General features: G+C 36.8%; 1 protein-coding gene across 1 annotated transcript in view; it reads right to left on the bottom strand.

The window, feature by feature from the left end:
• Positions 1–86: 86 nt before the first annotated feature.
• Positions 87–21,749, bottom strand: part of clmna (calmin a) — a 25,482-nt gene continuing 3,819 nt past the window's right edge. Inside the window, exons 2-13 of the mRNA XM_016476831.1 lie at positions 11,280–11,341; positions 9,396–9,491; positions 9,223–9,306; positions 9,036–9,128; positions 8,373–8,566; positions 8,072–8,265; positions 7,033–7,115; positions 4,938–6,938; positions 4,238–4,401; positions 3,746–3,824; positions 2,714–2,772; positions 87–1,059 (exon numbers count right to left, since the gene is read on the bottom strand). Of these exons, the coding sequence (XP_016332317.1) occupies positions 903–1,059; positions 2,714–2,772; positions 3,746–3,824; positions 4,238–4,401; positions 4,938–6,938; positions 7,033–7,115; positions 8,072–8,265; positions 8,373–8,566; positions 9,036–9,128; positions 9,223–9,306; positions 9,396–9,491; positions 11,280–11,341 (3,266 nt within the window). The 3' untranslated portion in view covers positions 87–902. The remainder of the gene's footprint in view (positions 1,060–2,713; positions 2,773–3,745; positions 3,825–4,237; positions 4,402–4,937; positions 6,939–7,032; positions 7,116–8,071; positions 8,266–8,372; positions 8,567–9,035; positions 9,129–9,222; positions 9,307–9,395; positions 9,492–11,279; positions 11,342–21,749) is intronic.

The following is a 21,749-nucleotide window of genomic DNA, read 5'->3' as shown; positions in this document are numbered from 1 at the left end:
ATAATAGGCAAATTCATAATTTGCTCACTGTGTTGGGCATAGGTTTCAGTATCTTTAACTGAATCTTTGGCAGTTCTTTTCTCGAGTTTTTTTTTAAAAGTGCTGTTGACGCCATAAAAGTGTCTCTTAACTTAGAGAGCCCTATATGATATTTCTTAATACCATAATACCCTGGCCTTATCTTATCAAAAATGTTAGTGGAATATAATCGAAGCATGTATTTGTGCTAAAAAGCCTTCATTTTTACTATATAATGCAAAAAATAAATGGGTATATCTAATGTGATCACTTTTTAAAAAAAGATACATTCAAAATCTTGCAGCATAACAGCTTTAAAACATACCAAAAACCTTCACTTATTTTATACAAACAGTTGCACAGTCTTACAGATGCTTTTTCTTCATATAGTGTATGCACAAACAACATAAAAGGCCAAAAAGCATGTTCTTCAGAAGCATTATAAATAATCTTGTGTGTTATTGTGCTTCATGTGCACCTAATGCATCCAAATATTACCCAGGTAAAAGTTGACTGAAAACAAAAACCCTCCAACCAAAAGAGAGAAAAAACACTTTTTCTTTGTGTGCAGATGTGAAAGGAAATTCGAAAGGCAACTGAGCTGATCGATATGGCCAATTTTCCTAACTTTTTTATTTATTCCTTAAAGAGTTGGATCAGAGGTCCTGGTTCATCTTAAAGGGATAGTTCACTCAAAAATACTCAAACAAATAAATACATTCTGTCATCATTTACTCACCCTCATGTATGTTCCACTGAACATAAAAGGAAATCTTTATCAGAATGCCTGTACTTTAATTTTCGGGTGAACTATTCCTTAACTTAAAGGACGTGATCAGAGTTGTAGGTGTGAGCATTAATTGTCTTGTATGTTAATATTGCATTCATTCTTCTATGTTGAAGAGGAGTTTAGGAAGCGTCCTTGAGTCAATCTGAGGAAGGACAAGAAGGCAGTACACAAATAGCCAAGCAGCCAAAAGGATGTAGACAAGGTCATACAAGGTTGTGCTTTCTGAACTTGCAGCAATCTTGCTCTTCGAGCTGTATTGAAACAAAAGAGTGCACACAGTATTATTCAAGTCAAATTTATTTCTATAGCTAGCAGATTAGAATTTCCCCCTTGTGCTTTAAATAAACTTTTAGTTCACACAAAAATGTTAATTTGTTTAACATTTACTTACCTTCAGGTTATCCAATATGTAGATGAGTTTGTTTCTCCATCAGAATAAATGTAGCATTACATCACTTGCTCACCAATGCAGTGAATGGGTGCCGTAAGAATTGAAGATAAACAGTTGATAAAAACATCACAATAATCCACATGACTCCAGCTTCTGACTAAAATACAGGATCTGACTATCCATAATATTACTTTCTCCAGTGAAAAAGTCTGAATCAGGAGAGAAATATGCACAAGCTCCATTTACAAGCAAAACAGTCCAAAACAGTTCTAAACAAATGTCTGTGGATTTTGATGTGAGAGGACAACAGGGGATAGACTTTAGAGGAAGCGTTATTATGGATTTTGGACATGTATTTTAGCTGGAAGCAACATTTTAAAGTTAAAACATCTTAATGATAAATCTTACAAACACGCAGCTTTATTACTTCACAAGACATTAAATGATGGACTGGAGTCATGTGGGTTACTTGTGATGTTTTTATCAGCTGTTTGGACTCTAGTTCTGACGGCACCCATTCACTGCAGAAGATCCACTGTGAGCAAATGATGTAATGCTAAATTTCTCCAAATCTGTTCTGATGAAGAAACAAACTCATCTAAATCTCGGATGGCCTGAGGGTGAGTACATTTTCAGCATATTTTCATTTTTGGGTGAACTATTCCTTTAAATACCCTATAAAATCTAAATGTTTTTTTTGGGCATTTAGTCTGTCTATTAGCTATAAGCCTAATTTATATGCTAGTTCCCTCATAAAAGTTGACTAAATAAATTTTTTGCTGATATACACATTTAAAATGTACAGTCTTTCTCTTCCAGGAAAACAAACCAAAAATATTGATGAATCATCTTGCACTGTGGTTTCAATAAAAATGTCAACACTGGAGACAAGCGCTTGTCAAGTGACTTGTCGAAATGAAAGTTAAGTCAGGTAAAAGTCAAGAAAGCATCTTGTCATGTAAAATGACTGTGCATTTCTGTGCAAAAACAATTTCAGGTACGCATGGGTGTGTCTCACATTGTGCTTCCGTCTTTCCTAGATTACTGTTGCTGCAAACGGTTTACTCAATTACAGTACATCACTGCAAGACTGCCACTGACAACATAAAGCATCTTACATTTGAGGATTAAAAATGCCTTAGGGGTGTAAACACAACCCATGCCACACCCCCAAACACACTCCTATCACAGGTACAAAGACGACGCCCAGTCTGAACAATTCAAACACAAACACAAGGTCTACTAAAACAGGGATGGAAGTGTTTGCCCAAGCTAATTTTAATGCCCTCAAGTGCACTGAGTCATTTAAAACTACAACTGCTACATTGCATGAGGTTAGGGTGGAAACTGGGATTGACTGTTTCTGTAAGACAAGATAATAACAATAATACCACACCACAGGCTGAATCACAGATACAAGTCTTTGTATTGCATTACAAAATATTTTTTTGGTAACTTAACAAAAGATTAGGTTTATTTAAACTCATCTTCAATACGAACATAGTTTTAGTTACCTTTTATTTATGATGGTACTGTCCACTTTGCTGCGGTCTAAGGCCTTTCCATTTTGTCCCTAATAAAATGAAAACAGACTAGTGAAATCTAAGAACATGTAAATTTATATAGTCCCAGAAAAAAGTGTCAACTTCTTTAAATTTTAACTATGTGGACACCTACACAACAAGCTGAGATAATTATATACACTATCGTTTAACAGTTTGGATTCAGTGAGATATTTTTAATGTTTTTGTAAGAAGTCTCTTATGTGCACCAAGGCTGCATTTATTTAATCAAAAATACAGTAGAACTGTGAAATATTATTACAATTTAAAATAACTGTTTTATATTTTATTATATTTAAAAATGTAATTTATTCCTATGATGGCAAAGCTGAATTTTCAGTAGCCAAAATGAATCTAAAATGTATTCATCTAAACTGGATATTTTTTTCTAGTGTCCTATGATCCATCAGAAATCATCCTAATATACCGATTTGGTGCTCAAAAACATTTCTTCATATTATCCATGTTGAAAACAGTTAATATTTTTGTGGAAACTAGGATTTTTTTTTTCAGGACACTTTGATGAATTGAAAGTTCTAAGAACAGCTAAATGTTACAAAAATATAATTTTTGTAACATTATAAATGTTTTATTGTCTCTTTTATTCAGTTAAATGTATCCTTGCTGAATAAAAATATTACTTTCTTTCTTTCAAAAAAAAAACATATCATTAACAAGGCTGTAAGATTGGGGGGCACAAACAGGAACAATGTCACAAACCCTAGGAATAGAGATGACCCTGATGATAATAATTCAACGAGATTTTTGGTTGCCAATTTTTTCCTATGTGGTTGCTAAGGTGTTCTGGCTATTGTTTAGCAGATTGCAATGTGGTTTCTAGGGTTTTCTGGGTCTTATTTATTGGCAAAGGTCAAAAGAGCTCATCCATGAGTATCTATAATATTCTTGTCCTTAGATACAGCTTGAATCCTTTAAAGTATATGCATTTTATTGTCACTAATAATACCTTTTACATTAACAAACCTTTGATTCAGTGGTGTCAATGACCTTTCTCAAGTGTATAGTAGTCAAAGGTTGGCTTTGATCCGTCACAGCTCCTTCCCTTTTAAGAGAATGACAAATTTGTTATGGCTGATAAAACACGTTTCATATGCCTCACTGAACTTTAAGAAACCATATATGGAGCTAAGTTACAATTAAGCTAATTTATTCATGACAGATTGAATCCTGGCCAAAAACAGAGTAAATTTTATGACTGCAATCAGCTGCAAGGGAAAACACACATTTTTTACATTAACACAACATGCTGTGAGATCAAAAATGTTTGCATCATTCATCTAAAATGGATATGACCTGTTCACCAACCACCAAAGTTTTCAAACTAAACATTAAGTACATTTAAGGCAATTTGCAATGGATCTAAGAGGCTTATGAGGTCACGTCCTTAAGAAAACAGAATGCTCCCCCGTGGCATGGGCTGAGTATCTGTAGCAGACTCTATTAATAGAGCCGTACCTCAGAGCCCCAGTGTTTTCTCTGGCACCAGCGCTGGTCAGGTCGTCATCTGTCTTAATGAGCTCACAATGCTCAGCTGGTGAATCAGGCTCCACCATGCCCCATTCTCCAGGGTGCCTGTCAAACGGGCTTTGCTCCTGGACATGCACAGATCCTGCTCTGTCCTAGATGGACACATGTAGAACAGAGTGAATCTATAATTCAATATCCAAAATACAGGCCCAAGATATTGAAAATCCACTTTTGTAATATCATCAACTGTGATGACTGTCTCTGCAATAAGTACCGAATTACTTCATGAACTTGATGAAGTACTAAAGAAAGCCACACAAAGCACTGCAACTGAACCCAACTCTACAGAGTTATGTGAGGGAATTGAACTTGTCTTTCATAGTTTGTCTCAACTATCAATCTTTAATTGGGAATCGAAAGGATGCTAGAGAGGAGAATGAATACAGTATTAGTTCTTTTGGCTCTGAATATTTGGGCTATACTCAAAGGACATGATAGCAACTGTAACAGATCATTAAAGCAAGAGATGACTCGGAGTAATGCGCTCAAGTGAACTACATTTGGAAAAGGAGGTTGTGACCCTGAAAGAGCTCATATGCTGATACCACTGCTTCTGTTTGTAGGTCAGTCTGTGCATTAAACTGTGCCTTGTTTTCTAGGCCAAAGGAAAGTGAGAATGAAAAATAACCTTTCTCGACTTAAATCCCTTGCCGTGGTCCTCTGAAGTGTCTTCGGTGTCCGTATCCGATTCAGTAAGTGAGCGCTTAGGAGGTGCTGGCTGAAGCGGAGTCATGCTGAGGGACAGGCGTAGCTCTGCGGGACGTCTTTCAGGGTACCCACGGACCCCAATAATAAACTTTGCATTGTCCTCAAAGGTGGTTTCCTCTTCAATTGGTAGTTCAGCGCTGGAAACTTCTGGACGCTGTCTGTGCGGGCTTTGGGACGGTGTAGAGTTGTTTTCTCCATCATGGATGTTGGCATCAGAAAGAGGCTCCACAAAGGCCTCAGTGACAGAATTCAGAACGCCATAGTGGGAGTCCACTACTGATACAGGTCTGTTATCCTTGGCCCCTCCAGGCTCCGTATTGTCTGAAACCTGAGCCTGGCTTTCACCATTTGTATTGTGAGAAAACTCCGTCCTCCTTATGCAGTCTGACCCACTTTCCAAGTCGCTCTTACCTATAATAAGCAGATCTTCATGAATACCTTTACTCTCTCTTGGCTCATTCTTGAGATCACTTACAGTTCCGTTTAATTCATTGTTCTTTTCCCTTGGATTGTCCGCAAAGTTTCCACCTGCTTCTGATTCACTGAAATGTCTTGAGTCTGAATTACAGTCCTTCTCAGTTGAGTTTAAATGGGACAGACTATCGTCACCCTGTTCGCTTGATTCATCCGAGCTCTTCGCCACTGGACCTCCACACATATAACACACTTGATCTTCATCGGGAACATCAACTTCTGTTTGGCTCCAATTCAAGATAGGTTCTTCTGGCTCCTCAAATACCACGTCCCTCACCTTACTTTCCAAGACAGCTTCTTGTTCCCCATCATGGAGGTCACTGTTCTCGTTGGTTTCAGAATGACCATTCGGAAGGTTTTTGCCTGGTTCCTCTGTTGGTTCTTCAGCCAGATCAGTGCACAGTTTAATATCCTCCTCACTTCCTGATATAGAAACCATCTCGTACTGTAGAACTGGACATTCGGGCTCACTGTCATCCTCAAATATGAAAGGATTCTCCTTAGGTCCATCCGTCAATTCGACAGTGTCCCTCTGCATGGCTTCTGTATTGGAAGACTCAACATTGTCCTGAAAAGGTTCAGATTCCAGAACTCCACTCACATCTTCATCACCAGTGGAAGTGAGTAGACTCTCATCCTCAGGTTGAGCTGGCATGGCTTCCTTATTATCCTGAAAGTATCCGGAGTCACTTTCCAAACACAAAGAATCATCAGATGATGGCTTGACTTGTTCCTGGTGTTCCAAAGGATTGGTTTCGGTTTGTTGTAAACGTTCTGCATCTGATTTATTCCTCATGTCGTCACTGGGCAAATGATTAGCAGACTGTTCTTCTTTCAGATTTAAGATGTATTTGTAAGCATCGTCCTCATCAGATGGCGCAGTGGATTTGGCATGGAAACTATCCATGGAGCTGAGGGAATAGTTGCCTTCATCTATGAAAAGCTCACGGTCCAAATGACTCTCCGGTGTGCTCTCTGGCGAAAATGGTGACCCTAAATCTGAGGTTACTTCAACAGTACCAGCAGTACTGCTCTCGTTTATTGGATCCTCATTGATCCTGTGGGAGTTAGTAGTCTCGCTAAGTATCTCGCTCCATGAGTCGGGCGAGTTGACAGCAGAATCCGAGAACGAAGGTTGTGGAGAGCTAGTGGTGGACACCTCTGCGTTCAAGTCCAAGAGTGGCTTGTCATTTGCAGGACTGGGACTTGAACCCACCGACGACTCTTCACTAGTCCAAGGTCTGTCCTCAGGGCTGTGTGAAAGAACTGGGGAGGTGATCTGCTCACGATCTTCAGACACTGAGGAGATGAAGATCTTGGGTGGTGGCTGAACCACGTCTCTTTTGACCATATAAGACTCCCGTTTCCTCTGTACTCCATTCCGAACAGGAGGTTCGTTCATTCGAGCGCTGGCTTTATTTCGCTCCAGAATATCTGACGTGTCATCCTGGAGAAAACAATGAAACAAAGCACATTTAGTTAAGATGTACAAGACTTACAGTATATTAACGTGATAATGTAATTCCCTGAAACATTCCTACCTCCTCAATTCCAGGAAAATGCTCCAAAAACTGGGACACATAGGTCATTATGGACTGTTCATCAGGAGGATTCAACATCACATCTGAAGAGTCAAATCACATCATTTTTAGTTCAGCTGTGCAAATGCGTTTCAATTGCTGAAATAAAACAAAACAAAGCTATGGCAAATGAAAGGTAGCAGAGATACATTTTGTTGCATAATTCAGTGGTCCCAAAAGGTATTTGGACACGTCAGCCTCACTTGAATATTATAATTTTTTCTATTATGTAACAATATCAAAACAAAGGGCTATTTATTTTACATTTAAATGTATTAATTCAGCAGACACTTTCCAAACACTATTCAAAGCAATGAGCAAATGAACACCATGATACGCATTTTATCATAACAGCCAATATTTGCAGTACACAATGCAGAGTTACAGTACTCAAGCTACAGCAGAAATGTAATGCAGAAAAGAAGAGAAAAAATTATATTATATACATTATGTAAATATAAAATACAATAATTATATTTTAAAGAAAGAGAACACAAACTAAACATTTACCAAAAAGAACTTAAGGGTCAGTAAAGTTAGTCAGTATTTTTATTTTTATTTTTTTTAAAAGAGATTATACACTTATGCAGCAAGGATGCATTAAATTGATCACAAATAATAGTAAAGATATTCATAATGTTACAAAAGATTTTTATTTCAAGTAAATTAAGTTTTCTATTTAACAACAGATCCTGAAAAAAAAATACTGATAAAAGAATCCCTACTTTCAAAAACAAAAATATCGTAACGATCCCAAATGGTACAGGTCAAAATAAAGAATAAACTTGAGTTCATACGTTTACTAAATATTGCTTTGAGATCAGTTGGTTAAAAGGTATTACAAAAATTAAGAAAAAAAGAGAATTTAGTTCGGAGAAAAGTTTTAACATCATTTCTTTGCAGATGCCACTTTGTTCCAATGACATCTGTACATTTTTATGTGTGATTTCACTGTACATTTTTGGGGCCACTGTAAATCATTCAACACTTTAATATTTACCCTCAGGTTCAAGGAGTCTTGGGATGCCAAGACTGTAGTGTGCTGTTCTGAAGGCTTCCTCGATGTTCTCTCTTGGCGTTCGGAGCAGAGCCCTCCTCATATCCACCAAACTAGTGTCAATGGACTTAATCACAGCAAGGAAAGCCAGACCACTCGTCCAGCTCTTTCCAAAGTCCTGCACAGCAACTCCATATCTGGAGGAACAAAGCAGCAAGCAATGCTTTAAACCAACAACAGTTCCTAAATCTAGCCAGTCCTAACTGAAAAAAAAAATCCCAGTGGTCACTAAAATCTCTTTTACTTTCTAGTACGTCTCTGGACCCATTGCAGGAGGGTCTTGATCGCTCTTCCATGACCTCTTGGAGCAATGGTGGGCTTTTTCTCATCTGAGGGCGTGCTGGAGTGGGAAGTGTCTGAATCTGAGCTGGTGGGTATGGATGACAGGCTGGAGGAGGAAGGGAACTGATTCTTAATGTTCCCCGTGAGTTCCTTGATCTGTAATACAAACAGGTCATTACTGAACAAGCAGATGACAAGCATTTACTCAGTGTGGTGGCTTTTCCTATCATCCTGCTAAGTAAACTCCTATCTAAACACTGACTAGACATAGGTGACAAGAAAGTTGCTCTGTCTCTAGATAAGACTACATAGGATTAGTGCACATTTGGTGACCCTACACATTTAGCACATTTGGAGCACATTAATTAGTGCACAGTAGTGACCCTACTCCAATATTATGTGATTGCCAAGAGATTCAGAAAGTGCATATTCAATCGTTGGTCCAATTAGACCTCATTGTAACCCACAGACACTTAAAACCACATAGAATGATTCTTGAGTTGAATAAATCCACTGTTTAACTATTTACCCCATTAAATCCAATTAAATGTGTTCTAATCCAAATGCAAAAGCATCAAGATGTAGAAATAAAGAAACACACATGTAGAAAACAAGATTACGCTACCTGGAAAAACAGTATGATGTTCCATATAAGTCCAAGAACTATGGAGGAATTGCCATCTGCGATATCTGCTGCATCGATGCTGACTAATTTCACCTACAACCAGTAAGAGATTTATCACTTTCAGGAAAAGCATTCAGGGTGTTTTATTTGCTTTTTGTAAGGGTGTGAGACCTCAAACAATACTTACGTTTCTTTCTTCCAGAAATGTCAATACTTTGGCGATGTTATTGAGCCTAAAAATACGATGTGAGGATGGCTTAAAGCCATGCAGCTGGAAGGTCAAAGGTCAGCATTATCTTGGTCGTTCATGGGAACAGATGAAGTAATATGATTCAGAAAATCTACTGAAACGATTCTCACCAATTTGCATCCTGAGAGTTCTTCAAGTAGAGCCATCAGAATCTTCCCATCCTGGATATCACGAAACAGATCCCGCACCTCCAGACGAGGGTTGCACTGCACACGAAAAAACACATGCAGTTCAGTATTTAAACTTGAGCAAAATCAAGAAAGATGATATTTCTGTCATATATATCTAAAAGGAGAGGGCAAAAATGCAAATTATGCATTTTTTTTATTAAATATTTGTAAAAATCCAAATATCAAGTAATAATATATAAAAAAAATATTGTTGTCCTAAAAGTCAGAGATCAAATGCTTCTCAGATTGTTCTCCTGTAAAAAAAAGAAGAAAAAAAAAACTGTCATCTCGTACTGTAGTTTCAAAAAGTCAGAGATTTCAATATGAACTAAAATATTCATAAAATATTCATATATATTCTTAATCTAGGTCAAAACGGTTTTATTTTTAAGAGAAAAAAAGTGAAAGTGAAATTTTAGAAACTAAGACAAAGTTGATACTTAAAACAAAACTGAGAGCTCTGAACAGTAAAGGTTTCCTTCTGGGTAATTTCGTTTACAGAGTTTGTGATTTAAAACAAGCCAACTCATGCATGTATATTGAGAAAAATCCCACTCTTCTTCAATAATAACATTTCTCAGAAGAATAAAAAGGATATGATGGGACAACAGTGGAAACTGGATGGTTAAGGGTGAAATTTTCCACCAAAACAGAACAGACAAAGTGTAATTGTTCAATAGTGGGTCGGAGTTTTGAGAAGAAGCCAAACTCGGGGTCACAGAATAGAGTGACATTGTGTATGAAAACAAAGGATTCATCTCTGAGTGTTTTCAGTCAGTATTATGAGACTCTGAAGAATGGCAACACTAAAATCTATAAGCTGTCTATAACACAAGAAGACCAGCGGAGGGCTGCCAGAGAAAACAAAAGAGCAGGCTTAAACGAGTCACCCTACTGCTGAGTTCAATGACTAATGCCTCATGCAAATACATGTGTGTGTGTGTGTGTTTTGTGTCCGTCTCGCCATTTCTGGTAACTAATAAAAGGAGGAGGAAAAATCTGAGAGTGAAAGTGGGAGAAGGGAGCTTCAGAGGGTAAAATAAAGCTATTTTAACATAATATTTTTATTAATGCAAGTAAAAATAAATAAACTTATGAAGTATCCTAGATTAATTAGTAAAAAAAAATATGTAAGCTATTATATATATATACATATATACACACACACACACACACACATATATATATACAGTATGTACATACAATTCAAAATTGTGTTCACAATTTAAAATTCTATCTATATATATACTGTATATATATATATATATATATACACACATGTATAATATTTAATATGTATATGTATAGGACATGTATAGTATTTAATATGTATAATTTAACATAGAATTTAAAATGTACAAAATGTATTTTATAATGTACAGTATATATAGGTCAAAATCTCTTTTTTTTGTGACAATTAGGTAAATATTTTTATCATACTTAGTATTAATACTTACTTTTGTTGTAATTCACTTTTTGTTAATAAAACTGTATTTTGCTCCAATTTTATTTAAAAAATAAGTACAATAATACATTTAAACCACTACCTCCCCTAAACACCAATTCTTCACTTCTGATATTTCTTCCTACAATTTAGGTTAATGTTTCTACTTCATGCATAATTAATGCTAAGAAATTACAATTTCAATTTCCTTCATTAATAATTCAGCAGAGAGACAGAGGTATACATTTCCTGTTTGTAGTAGGCTACATGTTACAAGCACAAAGAAGGCTTGATCTGTGCACAATGCGGAAAATCTGAACATCTGAAGTCTATAAACTCCTTCTACTAGGTTCATAGGATCCAAATGAATTTTTACTGACCTTCTCTAGATGTAGATTCATCCATCTGGTGAATGTTCTCTTCTGCACCACCTCCCTCTCAACTGGAAGAGAAACAAAACCAACAGCATCACGTCAGTGGAGGTAAATGATGCACAGAGATGAAACGGCAAGAAGTTGCTTCATTTAAAACAGCAGCTCCATGTCATTAATCACACGTAGCCTGAAGCAATCGCTCACTTGTGAGCACGCCATGGCAACAAAGGCCAAACAGCACACGATCATTACAGTCAATGTGGAATGACAAGTGCTCATAAACGGCAAACCTCCACTGAGCTGTTTTATTTAATGAGCAGCCAACGGCAACTTGTGCTTGTCTTCGCATTATTACTCTAAGAATGCATTGATACTTGTAGAAACATCATTAAAACCCAAATGTTTTGCACTATGCTGTAAGTGTAGTGCTGACATGAAGAATAAACATTAAAACATATTGGGCAAAGCAAGTATAGCAAGTATACAATAAATCAGTGAGAGCATTATAATATTCACACACTGATTATACTTAATATCACAACATCAAGAAAATGCCTTAAACTTTTCTTATATGGTAAAAATCATAAACTGATTATTATGGAAATCCCAGATTGACACACCTATATTTTTGCCTTTCACCCCAATTACGTTTTGCATGTAAACTGATTTATTGCTATTCTGTCTGCTTATTCGTGAAACACAAACTGCTTGAAAATGCTGCTTACATAAATGGTCACAATAACTTCAAATATAACATTTACATTGAGCCTGACTTGCTCCAATTTTTTTAAAATTGCATAAGCAAAAAACAATTAGCACTGCATTGGAAATGAATAAACCCATGCAAATTAATTCTCCAAGCTACAATATATTTTACTTATATATTTACCTTGTGCAAGTTAACATTTAGAAATAGTTGAGCAATGGCACTTACACATAATACTTAATAAAAAAATCATAAATAAATTCTATATATGTATATATCTTAATTTGTGGCTCTTGCACTTACTGACAAATATTGAAGTTTTTTTTTTTACAAAATATTAAAAGCAAAGGATTCACATTAGTTCTGTAACTGATGCTTTATCTGTATTTTATCCTTCTCATGTTGCCACAGAGAATGATGGGAAATGTAGTTATTATACAAGCTTGTTGCCTCATAAACCAGCTAACCGAGTAGCTGTTTCCGTAGGGTGATCATGTCCTCGTTTTCCCCAGACATGTCCTGGCCGGGATTGTCTAAAATGTCCAATTTTGGCTTTGTTTTCCTATTGTTTTCATATTTGCTGAAGATAATGACTGAAAAGTAGTTTGACCAATAGTGTGCAGGCATTGTACATAATCGACCAATCATGGCATGCGAGAAGGTGGGATCTGCAGAGAATGGTCAAAACCATGCAAATACATGTACATATAATGTACGGGGGACTGTAGAGAGCATGTCAATAGGAAAACAAAGCGCAAAACCAGACAATTTAGGCAATTTAGAAATCCCAGCCAGGACATGTCTGGGAAAAAGAGAACAAATGGTGGTCACCCTATTTTCTGTCATTATTCTTCATTAACATTACAAAAACCATGTACAAAAAAATAAATCACATCTCACTTATGACCAGTAACAATTTGCTTTCACTGTGAAAAAGTTCATATGGTACCAAGAGGTGACTATTACTTCATGTTTGGGAGGAAAGGACTTTGTTTGTTGTTTCTTTGGACCTTGTGCACACTCTTCAAAATAAAAGACATCTGGCCTAGAGAGATGGTGGCGGTCTGGGGGACTCCCATGAGACTGTGCTTGATTATATGATCCGTCAGGCAGAGCGTCTACACCGTCTACCTCATGATGAGTGGTTTCTTCTCAAGTTTTCTCTTCCTCTGCGGCAGCTCATTTGGATTCTATAGGTGTACTGTACACACACAAGAAACGGGAAGATCCTGATGGGGATATCACTGGAGACATGGCTTTCCTCATTCATTATTCACTGCCAAAACCTAAAGAGGCTCCATTTGCTAGAATCAATAACTGTGGTCCAAATGCCATGATGGAATAATGACCGAACAGTCTAACAGGAAGTCTAGGCATGTCGCCACATACACAGAACTCAACAGCACAATAGTGCACATTCAGAGAGTGGCCAAGTTGAAACCATTTTTTTTGTGACAACATGTGTAATAACACCATAAATACCTCACAGTAGAGTGCTTTCTTAATAGAAATGATTTTGGCAGACAATTCATTATTCAGAATACAAGCCAGTGTTTGGATAATGTGACCCCTGTTAAATGTCTCCTTACATTCAGCTAGTGCTAAATTACGTCAACTAAAATGCTTTATTTTACACGCTTATCTGTGCTTTCCATGTGACTTCATATCCTTCTATATTGACTAAAAATATAGGTGCTACCAAATTCAAATACGTAATGCAAAGTATAATGAAACAACACAGTGTTTTGTCATTTCCTGGCTTCCAAGAACTGGTTCTTTCTGGTCGGACCAAATAAACAGTTAATCCTTGCAAAGGATTCTGGTTACTATTGGCTGCTCTTGCATTACCAGCCCCAGTATGACAAACAGTTTCATTCACCTACAGTGCTTTAGCTGTTTTGTCAAGCCCAAAAACAAATGGAGTGTGTTCACACTAATATATGCTACATATGTACATGTGCATCATCCAAACATGTTTTAATATTTATTTAATTTAGTTTATGTACCAAATCAATAATTGCTAAATGGTTGATATTAAATTATTGCTGCACTACTTTGACTAAATAAAAAATAAAACGCTCAAAAAAAATCAATAGTTTAAAAGCTACAAAATAATTTAAGTATGACAACATTATAATGTACAGTATGAAAAATAGATCGCTAAATATTACTTTTAGCAGTGTTATTAAATTATTAGTGTTTATAAAGATTAACTTTAAGTGTTTGATGATGGTAAAGTTAATCTAAATGTAAAAATTGAGGGAAAATGCACATGCACAAATATATATATAATATCCACCGATACTTATAAATTCAAAAAAATCGATATGGTACCAATACTCCTTAGATTTCTCATCTAGCAGTTTCTGAACACAAGAACATGTCCTGTGTGAACACTCCCTATGATATCAGAAGGCAATACACGTTTGTGTACTACATAAAATCATGCAAAACATATGAAACTAGATAATGACTTTGATGTTCAATGAAGCAATATAAAATTTACAAAACTACAAAAGCAATCCCTTTGTAGAAATCACAAAGAACATTAACATGACGGCCTTCATTTCTTTTTTCCTGTCAAAGGAGCTATAAAGCATTTCAGGCCAGGGGCCCCAGCCAAGAACACAGGCCTCTCCATCTTTCTGCACAGACCATGTCTGTTTAACGAGGGGGCCGTCTTCCAGCTCCAAAGAGCCAGCGCTCATAAACACAAAAGGCCACTGCCTGGCTGCGCGGGACAGCTTTGAGCTCTCAAGTGTGGCAGACGGGCCTGAACTCTGGCTGTCTGAAGGTTCAAGATGAGCAAAGCTGCAACCTTTCATGAAAATGTCTTCGTTAGCACAGTTAGTTTGTTTTGCTGTGACCAGCAGTTCTGTTTGTGATTCTGTTCACATAACAAATTTATGAACACAGCTGATTAATCTGAAGATTTTTTTCTTTGATTGACTGAATATTCCATCAGAGATTACAAGGAGCTGCTCTTATTATCATTACTGTAGCAGCAATTTTTAGTGTTAAAAAATCAAAGTAAAAAAGTAGTTATTTGCATTATGGTAATGACTAATGATTTTTGCATTGTGACATTATTTTCATGACAATTAAGAACATATTGGTATGTTCTTAATTGTCATGAAAATAATGTCACAATGCAAAAATTAATTCAAAAACATTTTCCTTTGTGCAAAAATTTCATATTTCTTTTTCTTTAGATTTTGTGGAGAATTGTGACCAAAATGCATAAAATTAACAGGCAAAAATTTTTTCATAGGAATGCATTTTTCAACACAACAGGATGGAGGTTCTCTATGCTCTGTGAAAACAGAACATAACACTGACTGTGACGTTACAGTCAGGATCACTAATAGTTAGGCCCCCAACATTTACATATACCCGCCCATGTTCTATGCCAGCCACCAGTCGAACCTGCACAGCCGAATCATCAGATGTTCTGCAGGTATTGTGAAGAAAAAAGCGAGGATAATAACGAAAATGGAATTAATCATGGAATTAAGATCATGGAAATAAATGTTATGTTCAAGGAGAGATGACTGAGGATGATGGCGAATGATTTACAGATCCTGAGCACCACTGACAAGCATCTGATCTTGTAAAATGTGTGGTAAGTACTGCCGCTGTAGTTTACACAGAGCACGTGCGATCGCAAATCTCGAAAGTGAAAGTAAAAAGCGATTGTGCATTCGAATGCAGTTTCAATGCCCCGCATATTAATATGCGGCTCCCTGATGCCCGCATTTTATATCAAATATACAGTATAATTACCCAACAATATAACTGCGAGAGACAGTATTGAAATATATATTTTCCCTGTGTTTCCTTCCTGCTGTGTGAGCTACTGTATGAGCCGCACTGTGAAACAGCCAATCAGAGCAGAGCTCAACATTATTATTCATGACCCTTCCAAATTAGGTAAAAACAGACCATTTCATTCTAGGGACAAATCCTAGGTTTCTAAAAGGACATGTAAAACCATTTCTGGAGATTTTTTGCCCTTACCTAAGCCACATACCTTCTATGTAGATATCAGAGAACAATTTAAAATATTGTATCAATGTTATGGCACCTTTAATGAATAAACTGACTAATCAATAATGAAACAGTCATTTTCATTATCGTACTTTACAAACTATTTAATCATTTAGTTGTTGCAACCGTAATTAATGTTATTGAATTATGTCAAGGGCTGAATGAATTTATAACAAGACGGCTTCAGAAATATGCTTTGAGTTTTTTTCATATGCTAAGTATTAGCTGATTTGCAATAATTTTGTTTAACAAAGCAAACTCTGCTCTATTTTCAGTTCCCAGTGAACGGCTCCTACATGTTCCCACATATCTCTTAATATTACATGACAGACACATTTTTATTTTGCCCAAAGTTTGCATTTTGAGATCCACAGAAGTTGACTTCATAGGACAAGTAGCTTTATGTCACAATGACTGTACAAGCTCTTCAAAATAACAGTTCACAGTAAATCAATCAAGAAACAAAGCTAAAAACTAAAATCAGAAAACTGGATGTGTCCATGAAAGCAATGCTTTGTCCAAACAGAACAACATAATTTTTCTGGTGAAATGCAAATTCTGTGGGAGAACCTTCTCTCTGATATATAATTATCTCTCAAAATGCTCAGATTGATATAAATATTATGTGAATTAAATGCAAGCAATTCAGATAAAGTAACTAACAAAATCACTTAAGTCTCAGTGACCAGATTCATTATCGTTCAGGACTCTTTACTTCCAGTCTGTCTTGACCTGATAAATACATAGACACTCAGAATCATGTGACTCTTATTTGCTTAACATGCAAAGAATGGGTTTGGCAAGTGAGATATCATCCAGCAGGAAACCAACCACTCTTGTTATTAGGAGACACTGTGAATTTTAAACAGGAAAGTTTCATATGGTACGAGAGGGGCGTAAAATAGAAACCACCAGTCAATTAGGTAGTCTCCTCATGAAAAGGGTTTCCAAAAGGACAACATAAGAATTTGATTTATGCTGCAAGCAAGGATGATCAGCTGATTGGCTGGTGCAGGATCCCAAAAGTATGCAATTATAAATCTGTTCTATAAAAAGCTGTTGAAGAGTCAGAAGTTAACAACTCTATATGCTGGGTTACAATGAAGCACTGTCAGAAAAACAAGCATAGTTATAGCATAGTTATAAATGCTACTGTATCACATTTTGCCAGCTACTGTACATAGATAGCGTTTGCTTGAATTTGCTTATTTGGGTAGGCTGACAAATTAATGGTGAGCCTATAGGCATATTAAAAAAAGTAAAAATGCAATTACAATAAGAATCTTTTTCTTACGTTTTTTTTTTTTTTTTTTTCAAAAACACAAAATATAAGTCCACTTGCTTGATCGTAATGTCCCCATACTGGAAACTTCATAATATTTAATTAATTCCATACAAAATCTGACAGAACTATGATTAGGTGGGCCTGAGTGCCATCTGTGTAGGCATTAGATCATTATACTACACAAAAGAAGGTCTTTTGAAATGTATTTATGGCTTTTCATATACAAGTTAAATGGTCAAAAACTCTACTGTGTTCATTTAAAAGATGGCACACAGGATAATGTCACTGAGTCATGCTTCAGTTTTTCTAAAACTCTGAAAGCAGCCATTGTGAGCATGTCAATGTTTTCCTTGGTCTAAATAAATACATTTAGACACGCTTGGTTCTTCTGTCTCAATCCTCTGTGGGCTACAAGTGCTGCAAAGAGAGCTGCTGCTTGTGTACTTTACATGCCACACTACATGCCATGTGTTCAGGTCACATTTCATGCCAATAAGACACATTTTGCATGAAGAAAACAAAGTTTATTTTCAGAACTGTTAAAGAGTTTTTGCATTGTAACATTCTTCTCATGCTAATTAAACAGATTTTTCTCCCAAATTCTCATTCAAATGCTCATAAAACAAGTGTTTCTCATTAGAAAACATTATTCTCATTAGATTATCTTTACTGTAGCAGCAATTTTGAATGTAAAACAATAAAAATAGTAAATAAAATAAAATAAATAGTTTTGTGAGATTCACCCATAAAAATAAATCCAATGTTAATTGAAATATGAAGCATTTCACAGCATGAAAGCAGTGAATGTTGAAGCATTTACATGCTTAAAAAATGGGATCAAATGTCACAATTACATTTGTTTCAGAGGCTTAAGGACTTCAGAGTGTAAATTGCACTTTTCAAACATCAAATGAATCGTACGTCTGTCCCTAGACTGGGAATAAGGTAACTAGTCAGGCTGTGCAACGTCAAGAGAAAACAGCTCACCTCTGATCACAGATGTGCAGAATGTATAAACAGACGAAGAGAAAGAAATATTTAACGCTGGTGGGTGAACGAAGAAATGTACAAAACATATTCAAAAATCTGTTCGCTGATATTTTCACAGCATATATGTTTATAACACAACATATTAGCATTTAGCCCCTAGCGTTTAGCTCTGAATATCAGCAGAAGAGGTGTTATTGTTGGACAATGGCTGTTATCTGTCAGCCGAAAGAGTTTAATTAATTCTTTCACAAAATCCCAACTCTACTTGACCCCAAGAAACTCTTATGCAAGAGCAATTAGAGCCTTTTTCTCTCCCTAAGCAAGTTTCAGTGAACAATGCAAAACTGACACTTTTGCAAAGCTGCCATGGAGAAACCTCTTTGACTCTCGACGATTTGTTGTATCATGAGGACCAAACCATAGCAGAGGCCCTGAGCTTTTATGCAACTCATTGATGATCCAACAATATTCTGTTTAAGAGACAAAGGATGGATGTGTTGTTATGATGAACAATACCATTCATTTACGTCCAAGACATTACACCATATATTTGCTTTTGAATACGACTTTTTATCATCTTTCTATCATGACGACTGGCCAATCACGAAAACTAGGCTCTTTTAGACAATGAGTCTACTTATAAAACTGACAGAGCCAGCACAGGTTTTACAACATTGATGCTATTCATCACTACTGGGCTGTGTCAGCAGTCAGAAACACCTGCAACGAATAAAATAGCTTTCTTGATGTTCTCGTTACTTAAAAAATAAAAAATAGGCTATGTTCCTAAAACAGACAAAAAAAATAGTTCGGCAACTATCAGAAGGTACATATTAAAAATAGTGGTTCAACGGATCACAAATCTCACGGTTCGGATCACATTATGGTTTTTGACCCACGGATCGGATCATTTTTCGGATCAGCAAGAAAATAAAAATATTTAAATTTAACTTGCTTTCCATTTATTACTTAAAGCGAAGTACTTCTTTGATACCACAGCAAATACTACTAGATTAACTAAGAAAGTTTAAACATGATTAAAGAGACAAGAGAACAGCCAGAAAAAAATAAGAACAAATACACAAATTACAAGCATAGATAAATACAATTTATATCATATTTTACCTCTAATACACCACTATGTCCAACTGTCTTTGGGCGCGCGCACGGCATCTGGTACGCGCTCACCTCTGTTCTTCAATGTTCAATGTAACTCTATAAGATTATTTTGTTTTATCATCTAAAAATCATCTAAGTATGATCATTTAAGCTGCATAATTGGAAGTATGATTCATGGATTTCCTTGGCAATAATAAAATACACACTGTTTGCTAGGCCTCTGTTTCCATGACACAATCAATATGAAAGCCTAAACTGATGCAGACTATAACATCCCATAAGCAAAGCATGAATAAAGCAATCCCACGATTATCCATTTTGAGATTCGCCAGTAACTGTCTTGGAAACTATAGAGTTAACAAGGCTTACATAATTTCTCAGCTGCAGAGGTTTCTAGCACTCAGCTGCATCCTCCTTACATGCAGCCTATGTCAGGCAGGCGAGTCGCTCATGCGTGCTGGAGAAAGTGCCGCTAAATACAGATAATGTTACACCTACAGTATGGCTCTCCTTCACCGATTCTCCTTCTCTAGATGTCCAGAGACAAACAGAATCCCTAAGATCTAAAAAAGGAGGATTGTGGGAAATGGCAGTGATATTTCAAGGTTTCTGAGGTCCTTTAATACGCTACAATAACTCTTATCTGAGACTCTTCAAGTAACTCCAAGGAAATATGCTTGAAGATATTTCAAAAAGTACAGTGAATGGTGCATTGTATTGTATGCATTCCCATCAGAAAATACATATGAATACTGGGTTTTGAAGGGTTAGTTTAGTTCTTCCAAAAATGAAAAGTCTGTCATCATTTACTCACCCTCAAGTCATTCCGAACCTGTACAACTTTCTTCTGTAGGACACAAAAAGGTGATATTTGATACAACAAATACTGAGTTAATGATGACTGAATTTTCATTTTTGAGTGAACTATCCCTTGAACCAATCAACATGCCACACAACAAGGATGAACTACTTAGATTTCATCATTTCATCATGTTTCATGCATAAACAGGGAACAGAAGGGAGGACTTTAAAGTGAGGCTAAAGTGAGTTATCAGAGTTGCTGCAGCTGCCTGAGGAAAATTACAGATAAAAACAGGAGAATAACGGAAAAGACAGGGAGATACTGTCCTGATTTCCAGACGTTTCTGCAAACTCATACCAAAGACTTCTACCCTACGGTCAGCTCCTCTTGAAAAGCCTTCTAATGTATAACAGCGCTTCCCAAAAAAAAAAAAAGTGCCTGCCCTGCAAGTGTGCATGTGAAGCAGGGAGGGAGGGGGTACTTCAGTCATTTCTCATTCAACACTTCATATGAAAATCTGTCCTGCTTGACAACTCCAAAACAATTTCGCCCAGAGAGAGCCCAGTATAGTCGCACTGATCTCTACTTTATTGCACTTTTTTTTACCCTAGCGCACACTGGCTTTGGTTCAGCACTTCAGAGCGCTTCAGCAGATGTGGGACTCTTATAGGTACTGAATACTGCCATCATCAGCGGCGCTCTGCTTCATGGCAAGTGGTTTTGTTTTATCACAGTTTTAGAAGATTCGTAGACCTTTACTTTATGATAAAAAGTACTTCCAGACCAAATCCAAACCCTGAATACAAACACATGCTTTCTTACGGCGCTTTTCCACTGCATGGTACGGCACGGTATGGCTTCGGTACCGTACCGCTACCAAAACGTGACGTGTAAACTCTGCTGATCACGGATTGGCCGGAGAGAATTGTCACTACCTACGTCACTGAACTTGCGACACAAACACAACAGAACCGCTAGATTTAAATCAGCACAGCTAGCGAAGGATCGAACGCAACTGTTTTGAATGAGCGCAACTTTTTTTAACAACCAAAAAGTGGCTGTTTCGCTGTCTGTTGATGAAATACAGACGTTCCTCTCGTTGATAGCAGAGGAGTGGATCCAGCGAGAGCTTGATGGGGCGACGCGGAATTAAAAAGTTTTTCAGGAGTCGCGGCAGTAGAGGCGGCGCAACTATAACGACATGTGAATAATCCCGCCTACTCTAAAGTGGTACTAAACTGCCGTGGAAACGCAAACCGAGCCGAGCCGTTCCGTGCCGTACCGTACTGAGCCGTGCCGAGCCGAGTCGTACCACGCAGTGGAAAAGCGCCATAAGGTACCATAAAAGTAGTCCGTATGATGTTTGTGGTTACTACAGGTGCATCTCAATAAATTAGAATGTCGTGGAAAAGTTCATTTATTTCAGTAATTCAGCTCAAATTGTGAAACCCGTGTATTAAATAAATTCAATGCACACAGACTGAAGTAGTTTAAGTCTTTGGTTCTTTTAATTGTGATGATTTTGGC

Source organism: Sinocyclocheilus anshuiensis, unplaced genomic scaffold, assembly GCF_001515605.1.
Source record: "Sinocyclocheilus anshuiensis isolate Anshui unplaced genomic scaffold, SAMN03320099.WGS_v1.1 scaffold869, whole genome shotgun sequence".
Classification (NCBI taxonomy): domain Eukaryota; kingdom Metazoa; phylum Chordata; class Actinopteri; order Cypriniformes; family Cyprinidae; genus Sinocyclocheilus; species Sinocyclocheilus anshuiensis.
Note: the sequence above shows the minus strand (reverse complement) of the source record. Positions and strands in the feature narration are given on the sequence as shown.